General features: G+C 41.5%; 1 protein-coding gene across 3 annotated transcripts in view; it reads left to right on the top strand.

Annotated features, from left to right (window-relative positions):
* Nucleotides 1–6,730: 6,730 nt before the first annotated feature.
* Nucleotides 6,731–19,587, top strand: part of SNX20 (sorting nexin 20) — a 168,448-nt gene continuing 155,591 nt past the window's right edge. For all 3 annotated transcript variants that reach the window (XM_044081986.1, XR_006366093.1, XR_006366094.1), the window contains exons 1-2: nt 6,731–6,884; nt 7,258–7,445. In XM_044081986.1, coding sequence (XP_043937921.1) covers nt 7,286–7,445 — 160 coding nt within the window. In that variant the 5' untranslated portion in view covers nt 6,731–6,884; nt 7,258–7,285. The remainder of the gene's footprint in view (nt 6,885–7,257; nt 7,446–19,587) is intronic.

The raw sequence follows: 19,587 nt of genomic DNA, 5'->3' as shown, positions 1-19,587 counted from the left end.
GCTAATGACCACCAAGGTCTTTGCAAGCCTAGCCATGCAACCCAATCCAGTTTTCTCCCTGAGCTCCTTGGATGATGCCTATATGATGGGGAATGTTAGTAAAGAGTCATCTAAGGGTTATGTAGGGGGGTATGTTAGTTCGGGACTGAGCAATCAATTGGTCCAGATCGTACAGAATGCTTCGCATTTAACATTGACCTAGCCCACTGCTCCACTGTTCTGCATTGAACAGTGCTGGCTCCACTTTGGCTCATATAATGCAGTTACAGCCAATTGGAATTGTATACGAGCCAATCAAGTCAGTGCCGCTAAGGTAAAGGTAGCTACTGAAGATGCAGATAATTCAGCCAGTCGTGTTCCTTTACTAGTTTAAGTGCCACTGCAGTACTTTAAAAAGATGGTATTGCAAGACAATGAGAATGAGAGTGATCATTGTTTTTATTTCAGAGGGACATTATGGTTTTATGGTTTTCTCATCCAGACCTGAGGATTCAGTTAACAGTGCTGTGGATTCCTCTCAGCTGTACAGATTTTTGCATCATATTTTTGGTATGGTCCTAATAAAATTTTCTGGTAAATCGATGATAAAGCATTGAGAACTGAAGTCAGAAAATAATGACAGGCATTTGAATTTCAGACTTCATTCCCTTCAGCAAATGCATACAAATGCAAAACCTGTTATCCTATTAACTTTTTATGTTTGTAAAAGAAATATTTAAAAATTGCCCCTATTTTTGGGGCTTTGTCCCCCCCACATTATTTATGGCATTGTCCGGATTTCTTGTTTTAAGAGGTTAAGAGGTTTGTGTGGCTATAGAACTACCAGTGAGATACAGTGTTAGGTACTGGACAGCTACTGGAATGCGTCAGGGCTCAGTGATGGTGTACCAGACCAACAAACAACCTGATGGAAAACTAAAAAGATGTTATAAACGGGCTGAGATTTGCTTTGACACTTAAGTTGGGAGAGGGACAGTCATGGTAGTGCTATTACTGGGCTGCTGGGAGCTATAACTTTGAATTTTTAGTTTCTGTTGGATTGTCCATTGTTGAGGGGTTGTGGGCTTGTATTTTCAAATGAAGCTGCATTGTTGCCCTAATTGGTGAGAGATAAGCGGCTCAGACAGGAGTAGCGTTTGTTTGCAAAAGTTAAAGTGTCAGAGTTTGGTTATTTCTTTTTTATTCACTTTACATTCCTTATTTTATTTATGTATTGATCAGTCCCTTGATTTGACTCCAGTTTTACATCTGTCCCTTTTAATACTTTCTAAAACTGGTGACTTTTGAAGAAGATTGTGACTTACACTTAATGACAAATTAGAATTATAAATTTTTATTTCAGAAAATGTATATTAATTCACATTCTCTTATTGTCAGTATCTAAGGTAATAGTAGAAATATTTTAAGTGTTTCTTATTAATTCTGGATTTGTCTGTGATTCTGCTCAGATTTGTCAAGGCTCCATGGAAATGGTGAGTATTTGTGCAGTGCGAAAATAGAATGTTCCACATTTTGATTGCTTGTCACACATTGTTAGGGTCTTTGTTCCGCATTGGCGTCTTAAGAGGTTGAGACCTATGGTTGGGGATTAATTTACTTACCTTTGACCTCTATCCATCAGAGTCACTGGGGGCCAGACTGGAGGTGAATTTGTGATTTGCCATCTGGCGATCAAGGTTTCTTTTGAGTAGGATCAGGGATGAACTCTGTTTTACATAGATGGGGAGCTTTATGCCATAGTGCTTTAGATAGTGGCTGACTTTTTCCATGGATTCTCAGTGGTTATGTACATTTAAAACAATAATTTCCTAAACATGGAAAAGTAAAAACAGAAATATATAGCCACCAGCTATTATGTTATAAGTCTGAAGGCTTCCAGGCTGGTATGTTCCATTTTTCACAGTCTGTCAGTAGGGTTGCCAACTTTTCACAATTAAAATCTAGGATGCATCTTTTCCTGCCCCTTGCCACCCCCCATACCCTGTTCCCTCCTCTCTCTTCCCTCCCCTCTCACTTCCTTCCCTTCCCCTCCTCTCCCCTTGTCTTTCCCCTCCCCTCCCAGGCTCCCCCTGGGGGTCCGTGGGCACTGAGCCCCTGGAAACATTTTTTAAACGACAGATGCACATAGGTGAGTTTTAGTACATTTTGAGCCCCAAAAAAACAACACTTGAATGCAAGAATTTATAGCTCAAAACTGTTATTTTCAAGTAGCCAGTCCACACAGACAGTTAGGCTAACTGCTAAATTGCTAATAGTCATTCACATTGGAAAACAGCAAAAAAACAATAAACCAATAACATCGAGGTGTAAGCAAAAGATATAGTCAATACAATACAAACGTTATTCAATGTCAGTTGAACAAACAAATTACTTTGATTGAAGCTGAACGTCTACCTCATGTGAATCCAGAGCAGGCTGACCCTGAGCTGTTAAAGTACTTGTGGAAGAAGCAGAATGCTCAGGCTGAGCAATCCGTTTCCATTTGTACTTTTCACTGCCAGCTGCTGATGAAATCAATTTGTCATCTTTCAAAACAAACTGATTTAAATTACAGCAGCTCATGTTGTAGTAAAGGAAAACTTGCAGTTTTGCTTTGATTAGTGCTAGAGTGGCCCTGTTTCGGTCTGCACGCCACTTTGCATTCATTAAAGAAAACACCCTCATGTTTTGGACAAAACATAAGTATGCTTTTTTTAATGTTTGTCTCTACTGCTTCACAGTCATACATATTATTTTCTATTCCCAGATGCATATGAACTCTCTTTGGGCAATCTTCACCAAGAGATGCAAAGTAGGACACAATGGCAGGCCATGAATTAAGTAATCTGTCAATAGCTAGACCCAGAGACAACCAGCTTGTTGGTACATGCCTCAACAACTCGTGATATTCTAAGTATACAAAGTCAAAAAAAATTGCAACTAGGTTCTTCTATTAGCAGATACACTGCAATGACTGTAAATGCTGCTAACCATTGTTTCTACATCACAGTCAAGTTCATCAATTAGTTTTTCAAGGTATCGTGTATCACATGAGCATTGCAGTTTGTCTTCAGAATATTACTGTTTCTTTTCAACAGCTCAGTAAACACAGACTGCTTTGCACCATAGTTCACACTTGCATTATCGGCTGAATAAGAAGACATGCATGCAATATCAAGGCCATTATCTGAAAGAACTTTAACTAGCATGTCTGCGATAGAGGTAGAATGCTCATCATTAAGCTCAACAAAGTCTAAAAGTTTTTTACTTAAACCTGTTTCAACAGTAAAATATTGAATGCAGACCAGAAACATTTTTCTGTTCTTCAGATTAGATGCATCAGTTGACACAGAATATCGAATATAATTGCCACCAGTAATGTCTTTCATAATGGACTCCGCTGACTTTGGGCCAATGACATCAGTCACCAGTGCTTCTGCTTTCGTGCGACCACATGCTGTCTTTTTAGCAGTAGCCAAGTCTTGATATAACAAGTGGTCCAGTTTAGCACCACAGTCAGCAGCATTGTAGGAGATGTGGTGACGTACAGTGTGGCAAACACGCAGTTTTGCAACCGTTGCCTGCTTGTCAATTCCTGCTACTGTCGTTGACTTCTTCTTGAAAAAAATGTCAGTGGCAGCAGTGTTTGCAGCAATCTGAGCTTTCTGATGACTTTTCAAATGTCTATAATTTACTATGTCACCTTTGCCACCATAAGCAACGAAACCTACTTCTTACACAATGTGCATCAATTTGTGAAGACATTGCTGTGAACTTTTTCACACTAGGAGAATTCTGTCTGCCATTCTTGACGATACTGTGACAACCTCTTTGCTTTCTTTTTAGGTGGAGTAGTGTTTGGCAAATCATTACATTCTCCGTCAGTTTCTGCACTAGTCATGCTACCTTCAGTTGCATAATAACTTATCCATTTCCAGTGAACCCACAAGTAGATCAGCTAACAATATCAGATTGTGTGACTGCTATGCAAAAACATTGCGTCAGGCTACAACATCAGTTTTTAGTAAGAGTGAAGCATCCATTCGACAAAGGGGAAGTTGTGGAAAGTCCCGCACTTCACGCAAACTCTTCGGTAAGACCCTATAGCCTCAGGCTCTTACTCACGCGGTTCTACTTTCTAGCCAATGAGCTTTCCCAGGGCTGTCTTTCTCCAACTACTGTAAACTTATTTGCGGTATCAATGGAATGCCTGCTCAGCCAAACACAACATGACAGTGCCACCCTGTTATAATGTGTTTAACACAAGTGCGCATTTGTTTGCTTGAGAGAACATTTGGGTTTTTACAAAGCAGTCTGGTCCAGATCTTATTTTCAGCGCACAATCGACTCTGCTTCTGCTATCCCCATTGCAAATCCCAATTACCTATAGACATTGATAACACGCCCTTTTAGAGTACATCTGGACTAACGGTACATTTTTCAGTCAGCCTCGTTACAGCAATTCACACACAGTCACCTGATGACCCAATATATCCTAATACAACATCTAATTTTGGAAGATAATGATGTAATACACACACATACACACTCACAAGCATAATACTGTAACCACGTTTTGAAAAAAAAAAAACAGTAAAACTGTGCACAAAACTGAATCAACTAGTGGATTAGTCCTGATTTGGAAGCAAAGAATAAAGTTCACTCAAGATAGCTCTGTACCCCTCGCTATAGCGATTACGAAGGCAATTCTTTCTAACTTAAAAATCCGTGATGCAGACAGTTGGTTAGCAGTAAGAACATAGCCTTGACAACTTAAAAAAGTGCCAAATATGTTTGAATACAAATTACAGTCATATGAAAACAAGTAACTTTAGTACAGAAGGTGCAGGTGCAGTCAAAAAATAACTCATTGTTAACCAGGTTTGTATATTTAATAAATAACCAAATGCATAAATAAATGCATAATAATCGCTTGCTGACTGTTACGGTGCTGTCAGAATGACCATTGCTGCAAGTGAGCTTGCAGATGTTTCTTCTAGGCTGAGCATTTTTTGGCAGAAAAATAATAAACAATAAATTGAAAAAAAAGAAACTATGTAAAAATAATGGAGTCAAATGCAAATCAAGTTTCCCATAATACACTGTACAATGAAGTGCGAGTGCGACAAGTTTATTTTTGTCCACACCCACGCTGGATACACTGTACAATGAAGTGCGAGTGCGACGAGTTTATTTTTGTCCACACCCACGCTGGATACACTGTACAATGAAGTGCGAGTGCGACGAGTTTATTTTTGTCCACACCCACGCTGTTCAAGTTAAAAATAAAGACTAGTATTTTCTGCTGTGCACATATGTTTAGCAACTTGAGTGAGGACCTGAGGTTAATATCTGGCACACTTCCATCCTTAGGACACGTAGTGCAAACAGAAGAAAACAAATTAACTAGTTTTGACATCAGCAAGTTAAAGGAGACACTTGCTTAATATGCTGCATCTTCAACCCACAAATCCCCTACCTGGCTACCCTTGACCTACTGCTCCAGAAAGCTGTGTTAACCTTATATGCTTTATATCACACGCACGTATATGTATGACTGTATAGACAGAACAATGCGTTTATACATTACTACCTTACCTTTCTGCAAACTGAGTGCTCAATTTCTGTGGTGGACATCCCATCACTGAGGGTTACAACCAGGAACAGTTACTTTGTACAGGAGCCCCAAGCATCATCACACCACAGAAATATTCTGCTAAATAAACAGGTTCCAGATCCGGACAGTCACGGTGCAGATGCGTTACTGCATCTCAGATTATTACGACTGGGATGGCTGCCTTTAGTCTTTTGCTGGTTTTACATTTTTCTCAAGTAAACAGCGTTATAAGTGCATAATATAATGTCTCAATTAGCGCACTGTTATTCATTTCATTGGAACAAGTTAGTAATGCTGCTGACAGGTTGTTGGTCTGGCGAGTAAGACCACGGGCTCCTCCATGATAGGCTCAGTTGTAATTTTGTAAAGGAACAAAGTGCATGTGTGATGAATGGGCCTGTAGGGCTGTCAGCAAATTGCTGTGGGCATTGAGGTCTAAGGATTTGGGTGAGATGGTGTGGGCAGGCATGCACAGTTCTGATACTGATACAACTTGACTTACTACACATTACTTAAACAGTGATTATGAGTAAACTTAGTAAGTTATAATAACTTGTGCTAAGCTGTGCCAAAAACAGGACATATGGTGTCCTGGGAAGATCCTTCCTATGACACAGATGGCCAAATCCAGGACATCCTGGGAAAAACAGGACAGTTGGCAACCCTATCTGTCAGTCAGCTCATATTTAATTCTTTAAAGTTACTTTCACGTGACAGTTTTTCATCAAAAAATTACTGCACCAAGTATAAACAAATTCACATTTTATTTAGGAGTTTAATTGGTGTTACTTGTAACACGATTGAATTCTGCAAAGACTAGTGCCTTTAGAGTTCTGCTGTGTTGTAGCTACATTGATTAACTGTTTCCTGCAGACTATAAACAGTTCCTGTCTGTGCTTCATTTATCAAAAGCTAACAACAGTCTAGCAAAGTTAAGATGAGTTGAGAACAGAGGTACCTAAACGTGTTTATTCTGCGTAAGTTTCACAGTAAAACACAAGGCATTTATGTTTGTATTTGTTATATTTCTACAGCATGTCACTTCTACTTTCATTTTGAATGATACACCCATTTAGGCTCTGGACCAATAAAATGCTTAGCTAACAGGAGTTTCCTCTTTCCTGTGTTGTAATATTAGACTGCAGCATTTGAAGAATGGTGCCGGATAGCATAAAATGTTTTCCTATCTTTCACTGATTCCACTGGCGCATTAATGGGCATCACCAATAAATACAAGTGTGCCTCTGTTTTATCTCCCAACTTGGACATTTAACCAAAAGCAAGAAAGGTCTGTAACTTATAACTGATTATGAGACAATGAGTGCTGCAGATTGCAGCTTTCAGTCTAAAGCTATCTATGTACAGAGTGCCAGCTAAGAAGCTTTATTATTTTCATCTGTTTAATTTTGTGTGGACAATACTTTTTGTATTGCTTTATTACAAAGGAAGGCTGGTACAAAAACAGTCTTGAATAATGTGTGTTCTAACTGTTACAGTTTAGCAGATTTCAGAACTCCCATTACCTTATATTTTCCAAAAACACGGCTGGCAGCATCTTACATTCTGAGTTAGAAAAAAAGAAAAAAAAATCTTTTAAGGTCATAATAATATATTTTGATCACTATGAGCAGAATCTTTACATCTTATTATTTATTTTGCAGCTACAGTAATTACTACAAGTCAGCTGTAATGGAAGGCAAACAAAAAGAAGCGGAGTGTCCTGCAGATGTCAACAAAGGGGTTTCTGAGCTGTGTCTTGGCATCCAGTGCAGGAGGGAAAATGAAGAAGCAGCTACAGCTTCACTTGCAGCAGAGGAAGAAGGGATGAAAAACAGCATTTCTGTTCCAGGTCAGACACCCACTCTGCACTTCTTAAATCAGCTTGGGGAAGTGATTTTTTCAGTAGAATAAAATGGCTAACTGAATTCCTCTGAAATCAGATAAGCTACTAGTGTACTACTTAAAATGCAACAATTCATGGTAAATCAAGCGCATGTATGATTTTAATGCTTTCCAAGTAATAACACTGCAATGTTTATGTAGTGGCAGTTTTGGTGGGGGAGGGGGTATGGAGAGTACAGGGGGAAATGCACCTTGCGAAAATAACTTTAATTCTGAAAAAGTTATTTTGTGTACTTGAATTGGCATGTGTGACATTTTGTTAATTTGGCAAATGTTTTTCCAACCTTGCCATATTTGGTTTTAATAACATCTAGTGGTCCTGTGTTTAAATTACCTCCAAGAACAACAGTAGGGTTTAACAAAACTGTCTGAGTGGGGTATAAATTAACTGTTTTTGTGGGATGCACTATACTAAAGTTAAACAATGTGATTCTGGAAATGTAAATGCTAGACAGAAGTAGCCGTGCAAACTTTCCCTGACTCATTTCCAGCCTGCGTCTCTAGAGCATAGACAACTCAGCAGTGCTGCATCTCAGCTGCTCTAATGTCAGAGAGCTGTAGTGCACAGCTCTGCTACTGTAATGTCAGAGAGCTGTACAGCATGGAAAGGTACCATACAGTTTAATGGTTCAGCAGCTCCTCTTCTGTAATTTCGGAGAGCTCTAGAGCACAGACAGGTTCTGTACAACTCAATTGTGCTGCAATAGCTACTGTAATGTCAGAGAGCTTTGACATGTAAGCTAAATATTATGAGTGTCCTATATGGGGAGTCACATATGCTAGCTGTACTGCTGTGCACAGGTGCAAATGAAGGGCCCCTGGAAGAGCACTAGACACTTAATAGGTACAGCAGTGGGAAAAGTGATGCCCTTGTTGATGTGACAGACCCTGCTAATGAAAGTGGAGCATAGAATTTGTAGATGGAGGCAGTGGTTCTCAGAATGTTCAGGAAATGAATATTAAATCTAATAAACTAGCATCAGGATGATGCATGGTACTACAAAGCTAGAATGACAGGTTATCACCAGCAGGTGCAAGGCCAAGGTAATATCAGTACAAGGATGTAGCACAGGAATAGGTGAACAAGTAAAACATGATGTGTGAAGTCAATGCTAGTGAATGGTGAGTGCCAATGCATTACACAGGCAATGACATTACTTACAAGAAGGGAAGACAAAAGGGGAAAGGCAACAAGGGCTGTGGGGCTGTATTCAAAGAGCAGTGGATGGGGCAAATCGTAGATTATATCCAGGAGTGCAGCTGTGACAATTACTATAACAATGTTTAATGTAGGGATGGAACAAACGCAACTGTGTGAAGCAGGTCAGAATGATGATACGTGCAGTACACCTGGAAAATCTGCCACAGACACATGCAATTAACCCTCGGCAAAACTGTAAGAAAATACAGTTAAGGGTTCACTTTTACAGAAATGAGTGTAGGTAGAAAGAGGAACATACGAAAACAATGATGAAACATTTAAGAACAAAGGAGCGTCAAGGAAAGTGTGTGTGTGTGTGTGGGGGGGTATGATGTAGAAGACCTTAACATGGAGATATTGAGAAAGGCATATAGAGTATAGAGGTATTCATCAGGCAGAGTGATGATAATAGGATTTGTCAGTATGAGATGTGAAAGATGAGAGCAGGAGGAAGGAGGCTGTTGGGAAACACGTAAATGAAGATATAAGACATGTTTACAGTAGAATGTCTGTTGTAATCTAATACATACATGTTTGGCAGGGAAAATAATGTTTAGCACTCATGCAGCTGGGATGCAGTACAGCCTCGATGCTGGGCACATATGGAGCAATAGGAGGACCCCTGATGGGTCACTGACTATAATATCATGCCCAAGGGCATTTTCTGCTTGTAAACAGAATCTGCAGTATCATGGTATTGCTTTATAGCTATGATTTAAGCATATGCAGAGAAAAACTAAGTATGAAAACTATTGATAACATTGACTAAAATGCTGCAGGACAGAGAAGAAACGATGACCGCAACTTGTGACTTGTAGGTGTATGCTAGCCCCGTATCTCAAAGTGCTGTTGTATGTCACACCTGAGATAACGGAGTACACTGGTACTTTATATCAGAGTGAGCTTATCTACAATATATAACATTAAGTATCCTGGTTTTTGTTTATTTTGTTCTTTATTTCTTTGTTGTTTATAGCACTTTGTGTACTGTGTATTTTTTCTAGCTAGTTTCACTGTGTGTGAGGTATTAACTGGAAATTGTCCACCCTTATTAAGCATCTGTTGGGTTGTTTGTTTATGAAAACTTGTTGCAGTTAAACTCTTTTTTCTAGTGGCTCCTTTAGCTGTTTAAAACTTTCATTCTAAGTAGTGTGGATATTTGGGGACATCTTGTTTTAGCCAAAGCCATTAGGCATTTCAGTGAGAGGGACTTGTTTGAGGTCATTGGCTGACTGAGGTCTCCTGGACTATTCTTTCTTAAAACTGTCTCAGGTTTCAACTTTCTGTTACCTAGTGTTCAGCCATTTTACAGTGAGCTTATCACAATATATAACATTAAGTATCCTGGTTTTGTTTATTTTGTTCTTTATTTCTTTGTTGTTTATAGCACTTTGTGTACTGTGTATTTTTCTAGCTAGTTTCACTGTGTGTGAGGTATTAACTGGAAATTGTCCACCCTTATTAAGCATCTGTTGGGTTGTTTGTTTATGAAAACTTGTTGCAGTTAAACTCTTTTTTCTAGTGGCTCCTTTAGCTGTTTAAAACTTTCATTTAAAGGCTCACTGCTGCTTTTCAGCTTTTGTTCTAAGTAGTGTGGATATTTGTAGCATTTCCATATTCAGGCTTGTATTTGGGCCTAGTGTTTGTGGAGGCTGTGTGTCTGAGTACATAATTCAGGGACATCTTGTTTTAGCCAAAGCCATTAGGCATTTCAGTGAGAGGGACTTGTTTGAGGTCATTGGCTGACTGAGGTCTCCTGGACTTTTCTTTCTTAAAAACTGTCTCAGGTTTCAACTTTCTGTTACCTAAGAAGCTCAGTTGTGAGTGTTCAGCCATTTTACAGTGAGCTTATGGTTTTGTTTATTTTGTTCTTTATTTCTTTGTTGTTTATAGCACTTTGTGTACTGTGTATTTTTCTAGCTAGTTTCACTGTGTGTGAGGTATTAACTGGAAATTGTCCACCCTTATTAAGCATCTGTTGGGTTGTTTGTTTATGAAAACTTGTTGCAGTTAAACTCTTTTTTCTAGTGGCTCCTTTAGCTATTTAAAACTTTCATTTAAAGGTTCACTGCTGCTTTTCAGCTCCTCCCTGTTGGTATAGTGTTTTTATAGTTGGTGGCTGTAAATTTGATCTGGGACCCTCCTCCCAGTCTAGCATCATTACCTCATTCTACCCAGTACACCAATCAGCTTAGTTTCTGCTACTCCTTTCTCTCTTTCCTTCTTTCAAAAAAAAAAAAAAAAAAAAAAATATATATACTGTATTTGTGTTTTTCTTACATCTTAAAAGTACTCAATTGTATTTATTACTGCTTGGTGTAACTCATTGTAAGCCTTTTAGTTTAAGCACCTGGGCTTCAGACCAGTTTTACATTAGGAAGGTTTGTGGTCTGCACTGTAGTGGCAGAACAGGTAGCTTACATCCTTCTAAGTTGGGAACTGCTGATTGAGGGCTCAGTGTCTGTTATTCTAAAAGTGTATTAATTCTGGTTTAAGCACTTGGGCTTGAGGCCAGTTATTTTACATTAAGAGGGTTCGTGTTCTGCACTCTTGTGGGAGGAGAGGCTGGACTCTGTCCTTCTGAGCTGGGAATTTCTGGTTAAAGCTTATAGTGCCTGCATATTTGAACTGATAGACTAGATCCAGACCTGCTGAATCTAGCTTTGTTTGTATAACTTGAGCACTAATCCAGGCATTTTTAAAGTATTCAGTTGTATTTATTACTGCTGGTAGTAACTTGATTAAAGTGTAGCTATCATTTCTAAGTCTTTTGGATTAAGCACTTGGGCTTCAGACCAGTTGTTTTACATTAGGAAGGTTTGTGGCCTGCACTGTGGTGGCAGGACAGGCAGCTTACATCCTTCTAGGTTAGGAACTGCTGATTGAGAGCTCAGTGTCTGTTATTCTAAAAGTGTATTAGTTCTGGTTTAAGCACTTGGGCTTCAGGCCAGTTATTTTACGTTAGGAAGGATTGCGGTCTGCACTCTTGTGGGAGGAGAGGCTGGACTCTGCCCTTCTGAGCTGAATTTTCTTGATACTAAGTATAATTTTGTTGCTTTCCACATCTGAATACCTAGCGACTGTATTTAGCCTGCCTTTCTGTTACACTGAAGCTGTTTTACTGCATTTAACTTAATATTGCACTTGGAATCCTTGTTTGTTACTATTTGACTGTATTTGTAGCAAATTCTTCTGTGTAAGCTGTAGTAGCTGATTCATAGCATTTATAAGTGTTTGCTGTACCTGTTTCTGCCTGTTCTGTGAAAAAAAAAAAAAAAAAAAAAAAAGAAAAAAATATCTCTTGTTTTTCCTGCTTTACTAGTTTAGTCCAGTTTCAGAGTTGCTGATTCCTGGGCTTTGGTTGTAGTTCCTGTGTACTGTTTCCTTGCCTTATTTGGGAGAGGAAGTTACCTTGCTTACCAGTGGGAGTGGGAAGCATTGAGCTGCCTTTGTCCAGTTTTGTGAGGTTTCAGCCAGTAACTAGTAGTTTATTGTTGGGCCAGTTTCTAGCTTTTCCAGCCCCTGGTATAAAAGCGTAAGCGCGGCGTTAAGCTGATATTTAAGAGCGAGCTGCCCACTGTTGCACACAGGCGGCGGTGAGCAGGTTAGGGTTAAACTCGGGCTACCTAAAGTCCACTCTTCAAATTTTCCCTTAAAACTACCTTCCTCGAACTATACTACTGATCTAATCAGCTTATCCTATAACTAAAAAGATCATCTCCACTTGACTCCAAGTAGACTATTCTCTATCTGTTAAACCTAGCACTTGCTCCTACAGTACTTATTACCTTGATACGGCACTCTTGTCATAGATAGTACCCCAAAAGGTAACCCCCATTCCCTGAATCTTTTTAAAGTTTTTGTCTATCCTTCTAGCATGTGGATCAGTTGCTAGTGTCCTCTCCTGCTCAGCTGGTGAACCTGAATACTGAGGCAATGTTACAATTGCCTCATGTACACAGACAACCCTCTCCTCCTCCCACAAAACACAAATACATGCGAGATGCAACTATACGGCCAAACTGGAGGCTGAGCTCTCTCAACACAGGACTGGCAAGACCAGTCAGGAGGAGAAGGTTACCACACACACTATAGACCCAGTCTCACATAGCACCATTACAACCTCAAATCATACACATAAACACACAAAGACATACTGGCTCTGATCAAAAATCTACCAAAACAGCAGAGGCCACCAAAGCAGACACCCAAACAACCACCACCTCAGAACACAACACCTGCAACACATAGACCTCACAGTCAGAGTGTCAAACAGTCACAGCCCTTAAGGCCAAACACAATGCCAGACACACTAGTCATTGGTGACTCCATAGTCAGACACACTGATGTCCCGCTCACCAGACTGAGTAAGGAGAAGGTCACAGTAAGCTGCCTGTCGGGCGCTAGAATCCACATAACGCAAGCACTCAGGTCTCTCAACAGCAAGTACAAATATGACTCAGTCATTGTGGACTACATGAAAAGAGACATTGAGGAGCTCTCTGACTATGTAGCCCAGGCAGGTATGACCCTGACCTTGAGCAGTATCCTACCTTCACCAAGAGTGATGCCACAATACAGAGATAAGATGATCAGCTTTAACAATTGGCTTAAACACTGGTGTCATTCAAAGGGGATCCAGTATCTGTCTGCCTGGGATGACATGCTGGACAAGGGATGGCTTGCACCTGTCACCCTGGGATTCGGATATTGGCAAAGGCTCTTGCCACCCCATAGTGCCTTTTTAGGCAAGGCTCAAATTCTAAACCTACCACCCTAGAACACAAAAAGGAAAAACTAAGGGTAATGCTGCTCAATGCCAGAAGTCTCAATCTCAAAATGCAGGCCCTTCTCAGTATGGAGAACATCGATGTCTGTGCTGTGACAGAAACCTGGTTCAAGGCTCCTGAGAGCACCCCAGCGCTATCAGGTTTTACCTCATATCATCCCAAAATCCGGACAATACCAAGAAAGGAGGGGGTATCCATATTCATTAAGGACACCCACACCTCAAGACTATGCATCGGAGACCATCCAGGTGCAATTAACCATAGGCAAGACTGCTCTGCAAATTGTAGCATGTTACAGGCCACCCTCACAAACTCAGGAACCTCACATGGCCTTCCTGAAAACACTAGAGGGGATAAATGTATCACCAAACACCATCATACTAGGTGACTTCAATTACCCTAATATAGACTGGGAACACTACTCAAGCCCAAACACCCTAGCCCAAAAGTTCCTGGAATTCATAAACTCAAATGCCATGGAACAACTAGTCACCATCCCACAAGAGGAGATAACATACTTGATCTCATCATCACGAACATGGGAGCACAATGTTCAACACCCTCACTGGTGAGATCAGATCACAAACTAATCTCGCTGGAGGTCCTCATCCCACCCCACCTGAAATAAAAAGACTACAGTAAAGAACTTCTCCACTTCTAAAGACTAGTGTGGTCTCCTTTAAGGCCCCGAGCTGGTGGAAAACAGTACTCAAGCCGCTGAATCACTTACAGACGCCTTCTACCAGCACCTGCAGGACTGCATGGATAAGGCAATCCCAAACAAAACAAAGACTCTTAGTACCAAAGGCAAGCGTCCAGTCTGGTGGACCCCAGCCATAAACAAACTCTACAATAAAAGGAGGAAGCTACTACAAGATACAGCAAAATCCTTAAAAGGTAAGACACCCTTGATCACTATAAGTAAAAACTAAGAGCTCTCATAAAATCATCCAAAGCAAATTTCGAGAAAAATAGCTAAAGACTCAAAAGACAATCATAAGGCCTTCTTTAGCTATGTTAGACACCTAGGAGGAAACTCCCAGATATGCTCAGAACTAGTTCAAAATGATGTGAAGATTACTGATCCTACAGACATTGCCAACATACTGGCTGACAGGTTCAGTGCAAACAAGGAGAGATATCTATACCAAACGATTGCAGCCCCCAAACATCTCCAGCGCCCAAGTGAGAACTGCTCTCTCCAAAGCAAAAAACACAGCATCCATGGGACCTGATGGTGTCCCCGGCTGTGTGCTCCACGAACTCAATGAGGAATTAAACCCACAGCTAGGACAGCTGTTTAATCAAAGTCTTACCTCTGGATACGTGCCTCCAGGAGTGGCGACTGCAACTGTGGTCCCACTTCACAAAGGCGGTGCCTCCACCGACCCTGGAAATTACCGGCCCATTAGCCTGACAAGCCTTATCTGCAAAGCCATGGAGAGGATCATAATGGACCTCATAAATAAAGACATAGGGAATTTGCAGACTTTGGATCCAACCCAGTTTGGCTTTGTCAAAGGCAGATCATGCCTTTTAAACTTGGTTGACTTCTTGAAACAGTCACCAAAGCCATTAAGGCAGTCCATACAGCCTACCTCGATCTGGCTAAGGCCTTGATACAATACCCCACTCGGGTATCATTGAAAAACTCATCAGCTTAAATGTTAACCCATACATCACAAGATGGGTTGCAAACTGGCTGAGTGACAGAACCCACAGGGTCAGAGTTGCTGGCGCCATGTCAGACTCAAAACCTGTCACAAGTGGTGTCCCACAGGGCTCAGTCCTGGGCCCACTCTTGTTTGGCATCTACTTTTCTGAAGTACAAGCAAACACAGGAGGGTTATGGCTGACAAAGTTTGCAGATGACTGCAAACTAAACACATCTGACACAGATATCCTTCAGAAGGGTCTCACAGAAACGGATAACTGGTGCCAGAGCCACGGCCTGAAGTTAAATGCCAAAAAATGCATAATCATACCCTTTGGGAAAAACAAGGTTACCCCTAGCTACCAAATAGGTGGCAATCCACTGAGCACAGAAGAAGTTATCAGGGACCTGGGGACCCAGGTTGATAGTAGTCTGTCATTCGACACCCATGTAGCTAAAGTAGTTAGGAAGACTTTCTACATTGCCCACCTTATCATGAAGGGATTCTCATCTAGATCAAGGGAGGTCATAGTCTCCCTTTACTCATCACTCATCAGACCAATGATTGAGTACAATGCCCCATTTGGGATGTATCTGACCCGACACCTGCAGCAGCTGGAGAGGCCACAAAAGTTCCTCACCAAAAGGATAAAGGGTCTCAAAATCTGTCCTATGCTGCCCGACTGAAAGAACTCCAGCTCTATTCAGTCGCTTACCTGCTCCAGAGGTGACCTTTGCCTAACATACAAGGCCATGTCAAACCCAGATTTGATGAATATGCTTCACCTCAAAAATCTAGATCCATCAGAGCCACAAGGCGGAGACTTAAACCTCGACACGGCTATTAATGCTGGAGGGATAGATTCATTACCCAAAGACTCCTATGCTGTGGAACAAAATCCCAGTACATGTGAGGCAGAGCACTGGCCTTGTTCAAGAGAAATCTTGACCAATGGATGGGAGATCGCAGATATACCCCAGGGATTACCTCAGTGTCACTGCTCGACAGAGGCACAGCAAAATAATGGGTATAGTTCCCCATACTAAAGGGGTGGCGTAAGCCACAAAACGATGGGCTAGGCTTGTAAATGCCGTCGGGCAGATAGCCTAGTATAAACCTATGAACCTATGAACCTATGAACTAATGTGAGGAGTGTATCTATGTAGCAGCACTGCAAATGTAGGCATTCTGTCCGAAGAGTAAAACTCTGTTCAGTATATTGTTTTGGCACAGATTCTGCAGGTATGCTAACACGCACTCAACAAACCCATAAAGTGGAAGTCATATATGACAGGATTCATTTACCTTGCATCAGTGCCAGACTCACTGAGTACTATTTCAGTGCAGTCCATTGGTGTAATTGGAACCAAGTGAACTTCAACATAACACAGAAATGTTTCTTTCTGCCCTGCCTGGTACTCCCTTGTAGTGGAAACCCTCTGTATCTCTTTATTATGTGGTCTAAATGAATTGTCACACTTTGGGGAAAAGTGTAATCACTTTAGGGGAAAAGTATCATTTCTCCAGTGGGAAGAAGTTATTGCTGAGTATCCAGGTGCAACAAGTTTGGCTTCATTTGCCAGCTGCAGCCAATGCAGTGGATACCACATGCTAATTTTGCCACTTAATGGCCAAGATACCCAACTGCTTCTATTTGTCAATGTGTGAGCTGTTTAGTTAAGTTTGGTTTAGATCACTGTACCTGCGACACCATGGCTCCTGACTCTTGTTGACCAGCATGCAGTATCTGAAGCAGTCACGTGTGATGTGGTGCAAAGTGGCCTAAAAACTGAAACTCCTTCCTAAAGACCTGCACTATAAACCAGCCAGTCATCTCTCCTAGCTGGAGTACCTTACACTGGGTCTGTATTTGGGCCCTATCACTATTTATTTCACAGTGCAATGCACTCTGGTCTCAATAGTGGCATGTTATTATGAAATCTGATTACTAACTTACTGAACTTGCATCTCAAAGTGCCTTTGGTCAGTTTGTGGAGTATGGGAAAAAGGAGATTCACCCTGGGGATCACCTCTGTGGCTCTGCTCGACAGAGGCAAAGGAAAATAAATTTCTTGGGTGGCAAATTGTGGCCTGCTACAGATCACCCTCCAGAGAAACTTCCCTCTATCCAAGTAAGGTATGGGCAACTCAGAAACTTGTAACACAGCCCTGAATTCAGCACTAGCCTGAAAACTGGACTATACTAGCTTAGAAAGGCTGGGAAATAAGAATTTTTTTTTTTTGAAAAGATAAGGCAAAAACAGTAAAAATACACTTAAAACAGATGTAAACAGCACAAGTAAAAAAATGAGGGTTATGCTACTCAACGCCAGGAGTTTAAATCACAAAATGCATGCGCTCGAAGCACTCCTAAGTATGGAGAACGCTGACATCTGTGCAGTAACTGAAACCTAGTTCAAGGCTCCAGAGAGCACTCCAGCACTACTGGGCTACAACTCATATCACACATTTCGTCCACAGAACACGGACTGAAACATAAAAGGAGGGGGTGTATCCATATTCATCAAGGATATGCACACCTCCAGGTTAGTGGTGCAGCATGATACCTCTGAGATCATCCATGTGCAACTAACATCGGGCAAATCTGCAATGCAAATTGTGGCCTACTACAGATCACCCTCCATGACCCAGGACCACCACTCCACCTTTCTGGAGACACTGGAAAACATGAAGGTCCTACCGAATGCCCTGATACTGGGCAATTTCAATTACCCTATCTGGGAAAACTACTTGAGTACAAACTCCCAGGCTCAGCGCTTCCTGGAATTTATCAACTCAAATGCCCTGGATCAGCTGATAAACTCCCCTATCAGAGGCCACAACATATTGGACCTGATCATCATCAACATGGGTGACAGGTGTTCCGTACCGGAGGTCAACCTGTCACTGGTTAGATCAGACCATAAACTAATCACCCTGGATGTCCAGACCCCACCACAACCCCCAACCAAGGAAACCACAGTGAAAAACTTTTCTAAAGCAAACTTCGCCTTACTTAAGGTAGAGATGGTAAGTTTCACAGCCCCCACACTAAAGGATAACACTGCCCAAGATGCAGAATCCTTTACAATTGCACTCTATGAGCACCTACAAGGATGCATGGATCATGCCATCCCTAGCAAGACCAAGACTCACTCCCCTAAGAGAAGGAAACCAGTCTGGTGGACCACTGCCATAAACAGGTTATACAACAGAAGGAGGAAACTAGTTCAGAAAAAAAGCAAATCCCAAGAAGGAAAGACATCCCTGATCAGTATCAGTAAGAAACTAAGGTCCTTCATAAAATCATCCAAGGCTAACTTTGAAAGAAAAATAGCCAAGGATTCAAAAGATAACCACAAAGCCTTCTATAGCTATGTCAAGAATCTAAGTGGCAACTCACAGATATGCTCTGAGCTAGTGCAAAATAGCACAAAATATACTGAACCTACTGATATTGCCAACATCCTGGCAGATAGATTCAGTGCAAACTTCACCTCCCTCTCACCTTCAAAAGGGTCCACAACAATACCGGAAAAGTGTAGTGTCCCAGAAATCACAGAAGCACAGGTGAAAACAGCCCTTTCAAAAGCCAAAAACACAGCATCAATGGGGCCCGATGGTGTCCCAGGCTGCGTCTTGCATGAACTACAGAATGAACTAACCCCCCTACCTAAACACGCTGTTCAACCTCAGCCTCTCCACAGGATACGTGCCCATAGAATGGTGCACAGCAACGGTTATTCCGCTCCACAAAGGAGGGGCCACAACTGACCCTGGTAACTATCGCCCCATAAGCCTGACTAGCCTGGTCTGCAAGGCTATGGAGTGCATCATCATGGAGCTCATTAACAAAGACATTGGGAACCTCCAGACACTTGACCCAACCCAGTTTGGCTTTGTTAAGGGCAGATCATGCCTACTAAACCTGATTGACTTTTTCAAGACAGTCACCAAGGCCATAGACGAGGGAAAGGTGGTTCACACAGCCTACCTTGATTTCGTCAAGGCGTTCGACACCATTCCTCACTCAGTTATTATAGAAAAACTCACCAGCCTGAACATAAACCCCTACATCACAAGATGGGTTGCCCAACTGGCTTACAGACAGAACTCACACGGTAAGAATAACGGGCTCCAGGTCCGACTCTAAACCAGTCACAAGTGGTGTCCCGCAAGGCTCGGTTCTGGGACCCCTACTGTTCGGTATATATTTCTCAGAAATACAGGCAAACACAGGAGGACTATGGCTAACCAAGTTTACCAATGACTGCAAACTGGGAGCCATAATTGACTCTGGCTGACACGGACATCCTTCAAAAAGGCCTTACTGAGACAGACACCTGGTGTCAAAGTCATGGTTTCAAGCTAAATGCCAAAAAATGCATAGTCATCCCATTTGGGAAAAACAAAACACCCACAAATTGCCACATAGGCAGCAGC

This window comes from Protopterus annectens, chromosome 8.part1, assembly GCF_019279795.1.
Source record: "Protopterus annectens isolate FY-2018-M chromosome 8.part1, PAN1.0, whole genome shotgun sequence".
Lineage (NCBI taxonomy): Eukaryota > Metazoa > Chordata > Ceratodontiformes > Protopteridae > Protopterus > Protopterus annectens.
Note: the sequence above shows the minus strand (reverse complement) of the source record. Positions and strands in the feature narration are given on the sequence as shown.